Raw genomic sequence first — 14,054 nt, forward strand, 5'->3', positions numbered from 1 at the left:
GCAGTTACTATCCGATTTAGCTGAAATTATAAACGTGTTATTTTTGTATGACTTTATACAGCCATCACTAGTAAAATCCATATCGGTCGATAACTTGATATAGCTCCTATATATTTCCAAAAGTTATTCAAGAACTAGTCACTTGGTGGAGGGTTTATAAGATTCTGCCAGGCCGAACTTAACGAGCTTTAATGTGTTTCTTGTTTATATAATGAACTAGCTGACCCGGGCCCGCTCCGCTGCGCCTTCTTTTACTTTATACGGAACAAAAATTTCCTTTAAATATTTATTTTCGACAATTAAAGACCTTTTAGTGAAATATCATGCTACGAAAATAGTATATCGCTTGACTAACAGTTTAACAATATAAGTGTCTTTATCTGAATCCCATATGATCGTTATTGGTCTACGAATTTAAGTTTGGACGTAAGGTGTACTCCATTCTTAAAATACTTCATTGCAGCCCGATAATCCCACGATGTCTGATTTAGTGGTGTTTTCGGGGGAAAGGGGGTCCCCAGATAATTGGCCCTGAAAAAATATCAGCATCGTGCTCTTCTCTTAAATACCATTTATTTAAACCCCATATTACCATTGGTTTAGGGGAGTTTACAGGATGAGGCGTCACCCAAGCACATGGCCTCAAAATAGGTTACCAAATTCGTTTCCTAATCTCATTTGAGCCACATATTGGCATGGTCGAAAAATTTTTACCCTTTGGGGGGTGTCTTGGGAAAGGGTGATGCCCTAAATACATGGTCCTAAATTTGGTTATCAAATTCGTATTCTACTCCCAAATACCTTTATTTGAGCCCCATATTACAATGGTCAGTAAAAACTTGCTGTTTGTGGGGTATTTTGAGGAAAGGGGTAGACGCCCAGAAAATTGGTCCCGAAATTGGGTGTCAATTCTTGCTCTACCCCCCAATTTCTTTCATTTAAGCCCCACATTGATATGGTCGGTAAATATGCCCGATTTAGGGGTGTTTTGGGGTGGTCCCCTTAACACTAAGCCCGGAAAATATATCAGCAACGTGCTCTATTCTCATATATCTATATATCATTTATTTAAACCCCATATTGCCATTACTCTCAAAATTGGATATCAAATTCGTTTTCTAATCTCATTTAAACTCCTTATTGCAAAAGGCAGCAAATAGGTTCGGTTTGGGGTATTGGCCTTAAAAACTATGAATATTTAGTTCCACTCTCTTTAAGACCCAAATTTTCTTGGTATGAAATTCGTGCTGTACTCCCAAAGATCTTTCATTCGAGTCCCATATTGCTATGGTCGTAAATTTGTCCCCCAAAGACTTGGTCCCATATTTTGATATCAGATTCTAATTTTCCACTCAAATACCTTTTAATTAAGCCCCATATTCCCATGGTCAGTAAATAAGTCCTGTTTGGGGGGTGTTTTGGTGAAGGGGTAGACCCCCAGAAATGTGGTCCCACATTTGGATATTAGATTCATATTCTACTCGCAAATACGTTTCATTTGAGTCCCATATTGCCATGGTCGGTATATATGCCCGATTAAGGGGAGTTTTGGGGGTTGGGGTGGTCCCCCAAACACTTGGTCCGACATTTGGATATCAGATACGTTTTCTTATCCTAAATACCGTTCATTTGAGTCCCATATTGTCGTGATTCGTCTAAATATATGTTTGGTAGGTTTTAGGGTGGGGCAGCCCCCCCAGGTACCGCATCCGAAATTTGGATACCAAAAATTTTTTTAGGGTACTATATGAGAGCACACAAAATTTCGCTTAAATCGCACAACCCATCTCCGAGATCTGGCGTTTCTGAAAATTAGGGTAATGGGGAGGGTGCGCCCCCCCTTCAGATATCAAAAAATATAGTACCCTATTTTCACCACGGTGTCATTATGCACCATCTGTGAAAATTTCAAGAAAATCGGTTCAGCTGTTTTTGAGTCTATAAGGAACACACAAACATACAAACAAACACAAATTGATTTTTATAAATAAGAAGAAGAAGATAAGTCTAGTCTTATCTTATAGTGAGCTAGGACAATCACACTTGATATAAATCAAGAGACAGCATTAAAAACCCACTCCGAAAAAAGTGTGGCATTGTATTATATGGCTTTATTGTATGATATGTATATATGGGAGATTTAAATTTTGCACAAATAATTCTTATCGATGTAAGTTGGTTGGGATAGCAAGTGAGTTTTGTCATATGTAGCTCCCATATAAACTGATCACCCAATGTGATTTGAGCTTCTGGAGGCCTCGATTTTTAACCGATTTGGCGAACATTTTGTATGTGATGTTTTGTTTTGACTTTCAACAACCGTGCTTGTTATGATTCAAATCGGTATTTTAACTGATATAGCTCCTATATAAATCGATCTTCAGTTTTGACTCCTTGAGCCTCTAGAAGGTGTTTTGCGTGTAATTTTTGCTATGACTTCAAACAACTGTGTCAAGTATGGTTCAAACCTGTCCATTACCTACAAACCCTTCTCTCGATTTGACTTTATGAGCCTCCAGAGGGCGCAATTATTATACCATATGGCTGAAATTTGACCCGCAGATTTTTATTTTGACTTCCAAAATATACGCTGCGTATGGTCTGAATCAATTTATAACTTCTTATAGCTTCCTTATAAACCGTTCGCCCAATTTGACTTGTTGAGTCCATAATTGGCTGAAATATTGAAAGTGGTATTTTCTTATGACCTGTAACAGTCATGACATGAACGGTTCAAATCTGTCCATAACTTGATAGAGCTCCAATATATTTGAAAAATTCTTTCTAAGAACTTATTTCATGCGTTGAATGGTGGAGGGTACATACGATTTGGCCGTGCGAACTTAACACGATTTTACTTTTTTTTTATTATTTTTACAAACAAATGAACAAAGTTAATAATTCTCTGTGACACAAAAGTGGTATAGGGTATTATTATTTTATGGTGGAGGTTATAACCATTTCGAATGGTCCAATGAAGCAAATAATTTTATTAAATTTTTATATGTTCTAATATGTAGTTTTTATTGAAACTGTCTTTTAAGGAATAAAGGACTTTTAGTGCTTCGTATATAGAGTAATCTTATATCTACTTCTAAATAAGACAGAAAATATGCATACTCAACACTATTTGCCCAATTTTAGTTTATTTATCCAATAATCTCGTCATTATTCCAGTTGTTTAGTATTCTTATGTCAAGTGTGTGTTTTTGTTGTCTCTTATTAGATGACTCCATTAAACGTTTTACTTACCGACAATATTCAAGTTAACAGAAAAACTTCGTACAGGTTGGGTAGATATTTGGCACTCATATACTCCAGCATCTCGTTGTTGTGCCCATTTTATCTGTAGTGTCCACTCGTCTATGTCACGATGATATGATGTTTGAAATCGCTGATCTGTGGTATAAGTGTATGTACCAACTGTCAATATATGTAGGTCCCTATGTCGAATCCAAGCAACCTGTAAAGCAACACAAAAAACATTTGATAATATAGTGCAAGTAAAAAATATTTGAATGTGTGCTTCCTTCTCCTCTAAATTAGCTACAACGAATAACTTCAAGCCAAAGAAATTAAAGTAAAACCAGTAAGAATAGGTAAAAGTCGGGCGGAGCCGACTAAATAATACCCTACACCACCTGGTGTACGTAGTTCTTTTTATATGTAGAACTTATCTCGAAATCTAGTCAGACTTTAATTTGGATACATATTAAAATGTCAAATAGATCCTTGTAAGATTTTCCTACGATAGGACAACAAATTTAGATTTCCACATCCTTAAAAGGCCATATCGGATAAAAGATTTTATGGGCGCTATATTTAAATTTAAACTGATTTCGTTCAAAATCAATAGCGTTCGTCCCTGGACCAAAAAAGAGACTTGTGCAAAATTTCAATCGGACAATAAATACGACCTGTAACTTGACCATAATAATACATGGACAGACAGACGGACATAGCTAAATCGAATCAGGAAGTGATTCTAAGCCGATCGGTATACTTATTAGTGGGTCTAGCTCTTCTCCTTCTAAGCGTTGCAAACAAATGCACAAAGTAATAATACCCTGTACCACAGTGGTGGTGTGGGGTATAAATATTGATACTTTATAATGCGAATTGTGGATAAATATTCGCGTTTGCATTTTACACTTCTCCACTTCTATTTCTGATTATGTCATAATCTAAATGAGCACTGTTGTCTGAATAAAATTGCATTTATTGTGTACTTGAAACTAATTTTTTGAAGAACCAAATCAAAACAAATATGGAAAGAAGAAAGTCGGGCGGAGCCAACTATATAATATGCTACACCACCGATTTTGCCGAGTCGCCGTGACGGATAATGAATCCGCCTTTTATGGGCCCAAGACCTTAAATTGGGAGATCGGTCTATTTGGCAGCTAAATCCAAAATAGACCAACGAAGGACTTAACATATCTACTGTACCAAATTTCAGTTAAATCGGGTAATAAACGCTGCTTTTATGGGTCCAAGAACTACATATCTCATCGTGTCAAATTTCAGCGAAATCGGATAATAAATGTGCCTTTTATGGGCCAACAATCTAAAATAGGTACATCGTTATATACGGCAGTTATGTCCAAATATGGAAAGATCGGAGCAATATTAAACACGGAAATCGGGTAATAAATGCGCCTATTATGAGCACAAGACCTTAAATCGGAGATCGGTATAGATGGCACCTACATCCAATTACAGCCCGACCTTGACCATACTCGGTATGAATGTCGAACATCCTAACGCAACACAGTGCTGTGTGGCATGTGGCACCGTCTTGTTGAAATCACATGTCATGCAAGTCAAGTTCTAACATTTTGGGCAAACAAAAGGTGGATATCATCTCACGATAACGCTCACTATACACAGTTACGTTACGATTCGCATCGTCTTTGAAGAAGTACGGGTGTAATGTAATGATGCCACGCACCATAAACCGCACCAAATTGTGACTTTTTCTTAATGCATTGGTAGCTCTTCCAATGCTCCTGGACGATCTTCACTTCAAAATGGACAATTCTTCTCATTTACTTAGCTGAACACAATAACCGCGCGATGAACTTTCTTAACAGAGCACTCGAATGCAATAATTGGCAAACTGAAGATACTTGGTAGTGAAAAAAACACGAAACGTGCTTGAGCTGTTTAAACCAGTGTTGCCAAAAAGATAATAGATAAAAAATCACCCTTGAGAAGACTACGTTCATTCTATCACCAGTCATATTGTAACTCCAATTGGCTCCATCAGATATAGTGCGACTCAGAGAATGTGTAGTCCACATTGTCTGGAATATAGCTTATTATTTCAAGAATAACAAAGTGCCACTGCTAGACCAAAGAAATAACTCCCTAAGCTATATAGCAGTGTGCTCAAGCCGCAATGTTCTGGGGCTTGAATATTTGCATTTAATTCAGTGCATCCTTTGATGTCGTCCTCAATGTGGCTGAGATGCACCAACAAGTCATACTATGTATCCGGTTCCGGATTTTGAAGGGATGTCCATATGACACCATATAGCATTACAGCTCTGAAAACTGTAGTACACTGCCAATGCAATACACGCGGATAACTCCCCAAAGTTTTGCCAGTGGCCTCTTGCAGGTAAGAATTGCCTATATCGCCCATCCCAAAATGTTGGATTTGAAGTTCAATTTCGTGACCAGCAAAATATTTTACGCTTTCAGTAAGTATAAATTTATATTCCTCCAAGGAGACAGGTGCCATCGTGTGTATCCTGTATGTGCTGCCGAAAATAACCTCTTCCGGACTAGCTCAAACCCAGATCACTTCAGCTTACGCCATTACTTTTACACTATTTTTTTCCATATATTGTTAGTTGCTACATACTATATAAAAGATATGGAGACATTTATCTCCTTGAGGGGTTTTTGTGGTAATAAGGCCTTATGCAAAAGAAATGTTCATATAGCTACTGTATACTTGTAGTTCTACAATTTAATTGGAGCGTTATATTCATATCTATGTGCAACATTCCTCAATGAAATTTTAACTTAATTAATGCATACTTACATATGTTGTTAACGAAATTAAAATTTATGATTCTTCTTTGCACCACAGAGTGACTTTCCAATTTAAAATGCTTTATACTTTTGAACTTTGACAATATCATATTAATGCTCATATATGCATGCATTTCAATTAATTTTGGAATTTGGCAGATTGTTAAGCAATACAGTCTGCCAGATTTCAGAACACTACGAGTAAAGTTTACATTTGTAAGACAATTTAAAGATGCTTAGAGCATGAGGATGCAAACCCACACTCGGAGATACATTGCAGAAGTGTTTGAATTTTGATTGCCCGAAAATGTCATAAAAATCCCTAGACCCTTTCTGTATACAGCGGTCAAAAAAACTATTCATCATTAGCAAAATTGATAATAAATTCCCTTATTTTGGGTAATTGAAGAAAATTTAAAGTAAACAAATAATGCAGTTTTATGCAATAGTTTATTTTTCGTAATATGTTTTAAAATAAATTCAAAAAATAAATTTAATTAGCGCAAAAAATGCAATTTTATATAATAACACCAAAAACAGAACAAAAAAAGTATTCATCATTGATGTGCTATCATCAAAGTCAAATTCAAATATTATTTGGGAATCCCCCTTTTCTGTTTTATTTAGTAAAGGAGGCTTTGCCCTTGACAGCAAATATTTAATTTCATTGAAAATATAGTTTTTGTCAAAATGGGTCGTAAGCAAAACGAGGTTTCTGATGAGGTAAAAGTTTTGATAATAAAACACCACAGGAATGGTTTAACTCAAAAAACTATCAGTGAAATATTAAATAGACCACGATCTACTATACAATCCATCATCAGAAAGTGGACAGAAACGAAAACTGTTGACAATAAGCAAAAGCACTTTCAGTTGGAGATGTGCGTTGGCTAGTGCGGCAAGTTCAGAAAACTCCGAAGACAAATGCGACCATTCTTCGTAAAAACACTATGGAATATTTAGGGAAGGAAGTTACTACACAAACAATTCGAAATACACTCAAAAGGCATAGTTACAGAGGAAGAACTGCACGTAAGAAGCCCTTTATAAATAAAATAAACCGAGTGAAAAGGCTAAACTTCGCAAAAATGTATGTAAAACAGCCCGAATCATTTTGGAAAACAGTCATTTTTGCAGACGAGAGCAAGTTTAATCTTTTTGGGTGCGATGGAAAGGTCATAGTGTACAGAAAACCAAATACAGAGCTTGAAGAACGAAACACAGTTGCTACTGTAAAACATGGTGGAGGTGGTTTAATGGTTTGGGGGTGTATGGCGGCTTCAGGAGCGGGAAATCTTGAAATTATTAATGGAGTAATGGATCATAAGTATTACATTGACATTTTAAAGAGGAATTTAAAAGATAGTGCTGTAAAACTTGGGCTTGGTAATAACTTTCAATATTATCAAGATAATGACCCCAAACATTCTGCTTTAAATACCAAGATGTGGATGCTGTATAACTGCCCCAAAGTCATTAAAACTCCTCCTCAAAGTCCCGACTTGAACCCAATTGAACATCTTTGGGAACATCTCGAACGCAAATTGAGAACGCGCAATTTTTCGAGCAAGAGTCAAATGCAACAGGTGATAATGGAGGAATGGACTAATATAGACCAAAATATAACCGCTAAATTAGTCCAATCGATGTCAAACCGTTTAAAAGAAGTTATAAGACGCGGTGGTCGAATAACAAAGTATTAATTTTTTTAAATTATGTTATTTATTTTTTTGTTTTTTTTTGCAATGATGAATACTTTTTTTGTTTAATTTTTTATGTTCAGCTGTAAAATGGCGCTTTTTGTTCCAATAAATACTATTTTTTTCTTTAAAAACAATGAAATTGTGTACATATATATCACACAAGCACTACTGCATCATTAGTTTAATATGTTTTTATTCCAATTGTCTTTTGTAGACTTATTAAAAAAAAACATTGAATGATGAATACTTTTTTTGACCGCTGTACATATACCCGGTTAAACTATAAAGTTAAGCGTTACACATTGCTCTCTTAATTATTTGGAAATGTCATTATTTCTTATGGCTCTTTCTGTCGCTCTACTATTAAACTTTTGTCATTATGACGCAAAACTTTAGCACGAGGCTGCGTTTACACGGGCCAAGCAGAACACAATTCAATTTCGGTGGCCTTATATAGATATTTAGAAAGCAAATTAGGATGGATAGATATTTTGGCTTTGCCAATTGTAAGTGGAAATTGGAAATTTGATAGATTTGTATAGTACGTTGTTCAAATTTTATTTGTGAAGACAAAAGGTCAAGATAGAAAACGTTTTGTGGAAATAGTGTTGAGCTTGGTGACTTGGGGATCAAAACATCAGAAACAAGTAAAAGCGTGCTAAGTTCGGCCGGGCCGAATCTTACATACCCTCCACCACGGATCGCATTTGTCGAGTTCTTTTCCCGGCATCTCTTCTTAGGCAAAAAAGAATATAAAAGAAAAGAGTTGCTCTGCTATTAAGACGATATCAAGATATGGTCCGGTTCGGACCACAATTAAATTATATGTTGGAGACCTGTGTAAAATTTCAGCCAATTCGTATAAGGATTGCGCCCATTTGGGCTCACGAAGTAAAATAGAGAGAACGATTTATATGGGATCTGTATCGGGCTATAGACCGATTCAGACCATAATAAACACGTTTGTTGATGGTCATGAGAGGATCCATCGTACAAAATTTCAGGCATATCGGATAATAATTGCGACCTCTAGGGGTCAAGAAGTCAAGATCCCAGATCGGTTTATATGGTAGCTATATCAGGTTATGAACCGATTTGAACCTTATTTGACACAGTTGTAAAAATGTAAAAATAAAATACGTCATGCAAAATTCTAGCCAAATCGGATAGGAATTGCGCCCTCTAGAAGCTCAAGAAGTCAAATCCCCAGATCTGTTTATATGACAGCTATATCAGGTTATGGGCCGATTTCAACCATACTTAGAACAGTTGTTGGTTATCATAACGAAATACTTCATTCAAATCGGATAAGAATTGTGTCCTCTAGAGGCTCAAGAAGTCAAGACCCAAGATCGGTTTATATGGCAGCTATATCAGGTTATGAACCGATTTGAACCATACTTGGCACAGTTGTTGGATATAACAACAAATCACGTCGTGCAAAATTTCATTTCAATCGGAGAAGAATTGCGCACTCTAGAGGCTCAAGAAGTCAAGACCCAAGATCGGTTTATATGGCAGCTATATTAGGTTATGGACCGATTTGAACCATACTTGGCACAGTTGTTGGATATCATAACAAAATACGTCGTGCAAAATTTCATTCTGATCGGATAAGAATTGCGCACGCTAGAGGCTCAAGAAGTCAAGACCCAAGACCGGTTTATATGGCAGCTATATCAGGTTATAAACCGATTTGAACTATACTTGGCGCAGTTGTTGGATATCATAACAAAACACGTCGTGCAAAGTTTCATTCCAATCGGATAAGAATTGCGCTCTCTAGAGGCTCAAGAAGTCAAGACCCAAGATCGGTTTATATGGCAGCTATATCAAAACATGGACCGATATGGCCCATTTACAATACCAACTGACCTACACTAATAAGAAGTATTTCGGAAGTTAGCGTGCTTTCGACAGACAGACGGACGGACATGGCTAGATCGACATAAAATGTCGCGACGATCAAGAATATATATACTTTATGGGGTCTCAGACGAATATTTCGAGTAGTTACAAACAGAATGACGAAATTAGTATACCCCCCATCTTATGGTGGAGGGTATAAAAATTTCAGCTGTGGTTTTCGCCTTATTAATACTGGCTACATTTGTGAGGTATCCTGCCATGTTAAAATTTCTCTACTTTGTGGTGTTGCAATACGGCACGCCGTTCGAACTTGGCAATAAAAAGGAAGCCCCCTATCATTGAGGTTAAGCAATAATCGAACTGCATTCATTGATATGAGAGGAGCATCTCCTGTTCCTTAATGGGATGTTCATGAGAAATTTAGTAGTAGTTGGACTTGGCATGTTGAAATCCCAGCAACGGTTCTGATTGGTTTTGACTTGGCAAAATCTAGGCTTATCTTTGTCTTCCTTCATCTCAAATGTGGACACAAACCTCCCCTCGGTGTCACTTTAATATCCGTTAAAGGTAGCGAGCTAAAATGTGCCACGAGTTCACCTATATAATGATCCGCTCTATGGCTCCCGCAAACGTTTTAATAATTATGATTTGCGTATCTGTACCTGGAATGTCCGCACTCTTCATAGAGAGGGTGTAGTATACGCACTCACGGTTGTATTGGAGAAGTGTGGGGCAGACATTACTGCCATACAGCAAGTGCGACGCCATATTTTATAGCTTTTATAAGACGAGGCATGCATTTGACTGTTGATTAGTGGTTAGTCGGAGTCTGAAACACCTTGAAGACTTGAAACATCGGTGGATGAGAGGCTAGCCACGATCCGAATAAAGGCCAAATTCATCAACATCAGCCTTTTTTGCGCCCATGTCCCGACGGAAGATAAGGACGAACAGACCAAGGATATTATCTACGAGCGCCTAATAAGCGCTGTCTCACCCATGATAATAACATCGATTTGGGAGATTTTAATGCTAAAATAGAGAAGGAAAATATCTTTAGCCCAACAGTCGGAAAATTTAGCCAACACGAAGAAACTTCCAATAATGGTTTAAGGCTAATAGACTTCGCCGCGGCAAAGAACATGATAGTTAGCAGCACCAGATTCTAACATCGAAGAATTCACACAGTCACATGACTGTCACCTGATCAAAACACGAGATGAAGGAGAGGGATGAGAAACGTCTATTCCACACAAAGAAAAAGGAAATGGAATGACATGAGTGTGAGCAAATTGAGATGTACATCTGTTTTAGACTGCCTGACCATAACACTGTTCTGCAGGCGGAGATACGGGCGATCACGAAATGCGTGAAGTGGTGTGGTGCTAACCCGAGGACGTCGAGTCTGAACATCTTTACCGACAGTAAAATTGCCATAAGGGCAATAATAACCAGGACGGTAAGGTCACGAACAGTCTTTCAGTGTAAGAAGGAGAATAACGCCTTCTCTGAGGATGGGAAAATCCGGATCGTTTGGGTGCCGGGCCATAACGGAGTAAGAGGAAATGAAAGGGCAGCGATTTGGCGGTGAAAGCCAGAGGACTGCCGTGAATAAACTTGGTTAAGCCGAAGCCTTTCGGGTCGACGCGGTCCGAGTTAAGGGAGTGGGCGACGAATGCGCATGCAACATTGTGGAGATCGTGAGAAGACGAGGCTATTACTGACAGGTAGCAAGAAGGAGGTCAGTATAGCTATTGGTATCATAACGGGACACAAGGACTACGAGCGCACTTATGTAAAATCTGTGCGACAAGTGATAGCATGTGTAGGGCATGCGAGGAAGATGATGAGACGTTGGAGCATTTCCTTTGTCATTGCCCGGCTTTCGCGTCCAACAGATACCGGTACTTAGGTGGAGACACAATATCAGACATGACCCAATTTAGGGGAGTGGCATAGAAAACAACTAATGATTTTGTAAGTAGCACGGAATACCTAACTTAAAATTTTCTTTTTAGAGGTTCCTTTATAGTTTTTAGAGCGCACAACAAGCCGATTACCGGCTTAGATGTATGTTCATAGTGACATGGGGTGATTAATATCTGCACCCTCTTTTTAACCTAACCTAACCTATCAAAATATCATATATACGAAGCGAATTTTTAAAATTCTCGATAGTTTCCCATAGAAATAACTTTTTGACTTATGCGGTCTCAGTTTCATATAAAAGCGGAATGTGTGATGTGAAAACTTTTTCAGTTTAGTTGTATTTTCAGTAAATTGATATTCATTTAAGCGAATTTAATTGCATTGAATATCACCAATAATGTTTGGTACTTTCTATTAAGTTTCACTTAAGCGGGATTTCTCACTAAAGCGTTATATAGCTATGCGGTTTCGACTTAACTCTGTTCGCACATTAAAGTGTGGATAATACGGGCAATGTTTTCTTTAATGTGCTATTGCCTTTGTTCTCTGAATCCTAGAGTACATTTATTCATACTACACCCTAATAATCAGCGATAATCTAACATAAATGTTCCGTTTGCTAGTCGTGCTCTCCTGCCAAAACTATGACAATTGACAAAGTTTCTTTTCGAATTCAATTCCAGGCAAAACAAACATATTTCGAGTGTGCGAAAACTTTGTCAAAACCAATGCAAATGAAAACTACTCATGTCGTTAACTTTTCGGTGGTTGCTGCCAACGACGAAAAATATGAATAAGAGTTACGCAAACTGTGCAAATGCCTGTTGGGGTCTTTAAACATTTTATTGCCAAAAAATGGGAGTTTGAGTGAGGAATCAAGGAATGAGATGTTCAACACCAAAACGACCAATAATAAATGGAATGTGTGGAAATATTTTTGGTTCAAAGTTCCTTGTATCACTTCAATGGCAATGTCTGGAGGTTTTGGGTTACGCTGCGGGAGGGTACCTACTTCCCTCCTTTCCCACTCGGTTGATCTTTTGAAAATATTTTACAAATTTATTTACATTCCTTAAAATTTTAAGTTTAAATTTACACACGCATTGATATTATTACATTAAGAAGGTGGCAAAAGGGAGTGACAACATGGCATCGACCTTTTTGCTTTATTTTTTGGATTTATTTTATGCGCTTTCTCCTTTCAAGCCAAATCATCAATTTTTAATGGATACGAATCAGATGAAATTGGCATTGAAGCACACTTTCGGGGCATGGCACAAAACCAATTTGTCCCGAGAACACATTCATTGAACACTGAATGGAAAAGTGAACATTTATTTGTTGAAGCTTAGTAAGGAGATGTTCGAACAGGATGTGTCGTCTTCATACCTTTCAATAGTCTTCACTTCGTTGGTTGCACTTTTTGCTCACGAAATCTCTTTTTTGTGTAAAAGACTGAAGATATTTCTTTACAGTTTCATGGCTTTTGAAATATTTATATGTAGTTGTTATTTATAACGAAGGAAAAGACACACATGCCTTGGCGTCCTTATGACAACAGAAAGAGTAATTGGGGAGAGATGTTTGCATTTGAGGTGGATGGAAAATTTGGTTAGTTTCCAAAAAACTTAGAATCACAACTTCTATCGCTTATTTGATTGACTTGACTTGACGCTAGAAGCAGCAAATGTGGGTGCAAATTTAAGACAATCGTTGGAAATGTCAATAACTGTAGCCTTTAAAATGTACAACCAATTCCCAAGTAAAAGAATTTCTTTACAAAGAAAGGTTAGGTTAGGTTTAAGTGGCAGTCTGCCATCAGACTCACTTAGACGTTTTCGTCCATTGAAATACCACAGGAACAGAAGATGAAAGATGCCTTCTAGTTCCTACCGTTGAACCGTCCGATCGCTTTAAAAAGCCCAATAACTTGCGAATGTTCACATCCGCTAAATCAGACAGGTTCTCAAAGAAATGAGAACCTAAAGTGGAACTCCTTCTAACTGCTAGTGCGGAACACACACACAGCATATATTCTATAATCTCTCCTTTCTCGTCGTCCTCAAAGCTTCGCAAAAGTCGTTGCTCGAAACTTTCAGTCTGTCAGCATGTTTTCTGATTAGACAGTGAAGTGTCATGACGGACACAATGACTGAGACGTCTGTTCTAGCCAATGACAGCAAAGCGGGAGACCTCTTCAAGTCTAGGCCACATCGTTTTAGAATGCTCACAGCTTCCTCTTTGTGACTATCTATAATTCGTTGTCCTACGGGCCTGGACCTGAAAACTTAACATACATGTCGCTAGAGGCACAGATTCCAGTAACCCTGGAATGTGTAGGGTAGTTCCTAGTCTCGCAAGCTCGTCGGCTTTAAAAAACCCTGGGATATCTCTGTGGCCCGGCACCTAGAACAGGTGAATTTTGAACAGTTCAGCTATCTCGTTGAGAGATCTGCGACAGTCGAGGGCAGTTTTTGTGTTCAGAAATACGTCCTATTGGTATTTAATGGC

General features: G+C 37.7%; 1 protein-coding gene across 1 annotated transcript in view; it reads right to left on the reverse strand.

Annotated features, from left to right (window-relative positions):
• Positions 1-14,054, reverse strand: part of LOC106095144 (uncharacterized) — a 418,819-nt gene that overhangs the window by 149,698 nt on the left and 255,067 nt on the right. Inside the window, exon 4 of the mRNA XM_059362452.1 lies at positions 3,253-3,463. Coding sequence (XP_059218435.1) covers positions 3,253-3,463 — 211 coding nt within the window. The remainder of the gene's footprint in view (positions 1-3,252; positions 3,464-14,054) is intronic.

Source organism: Stomoxys calcitrans, chromosome 1, assembly GCF_963082655.1.
Source record: "Stomoxys calcitrans chromosome 1, idStoCalc2.1, whole genome shotgun sequence".
In the NCBI taxonomy this organism is placed as follows: Eukaryota; Metazoa; Arthropoda; class Insecta; order Diptera; family Muscidae; genus Stomoxys; species Stomoxys calcitrans.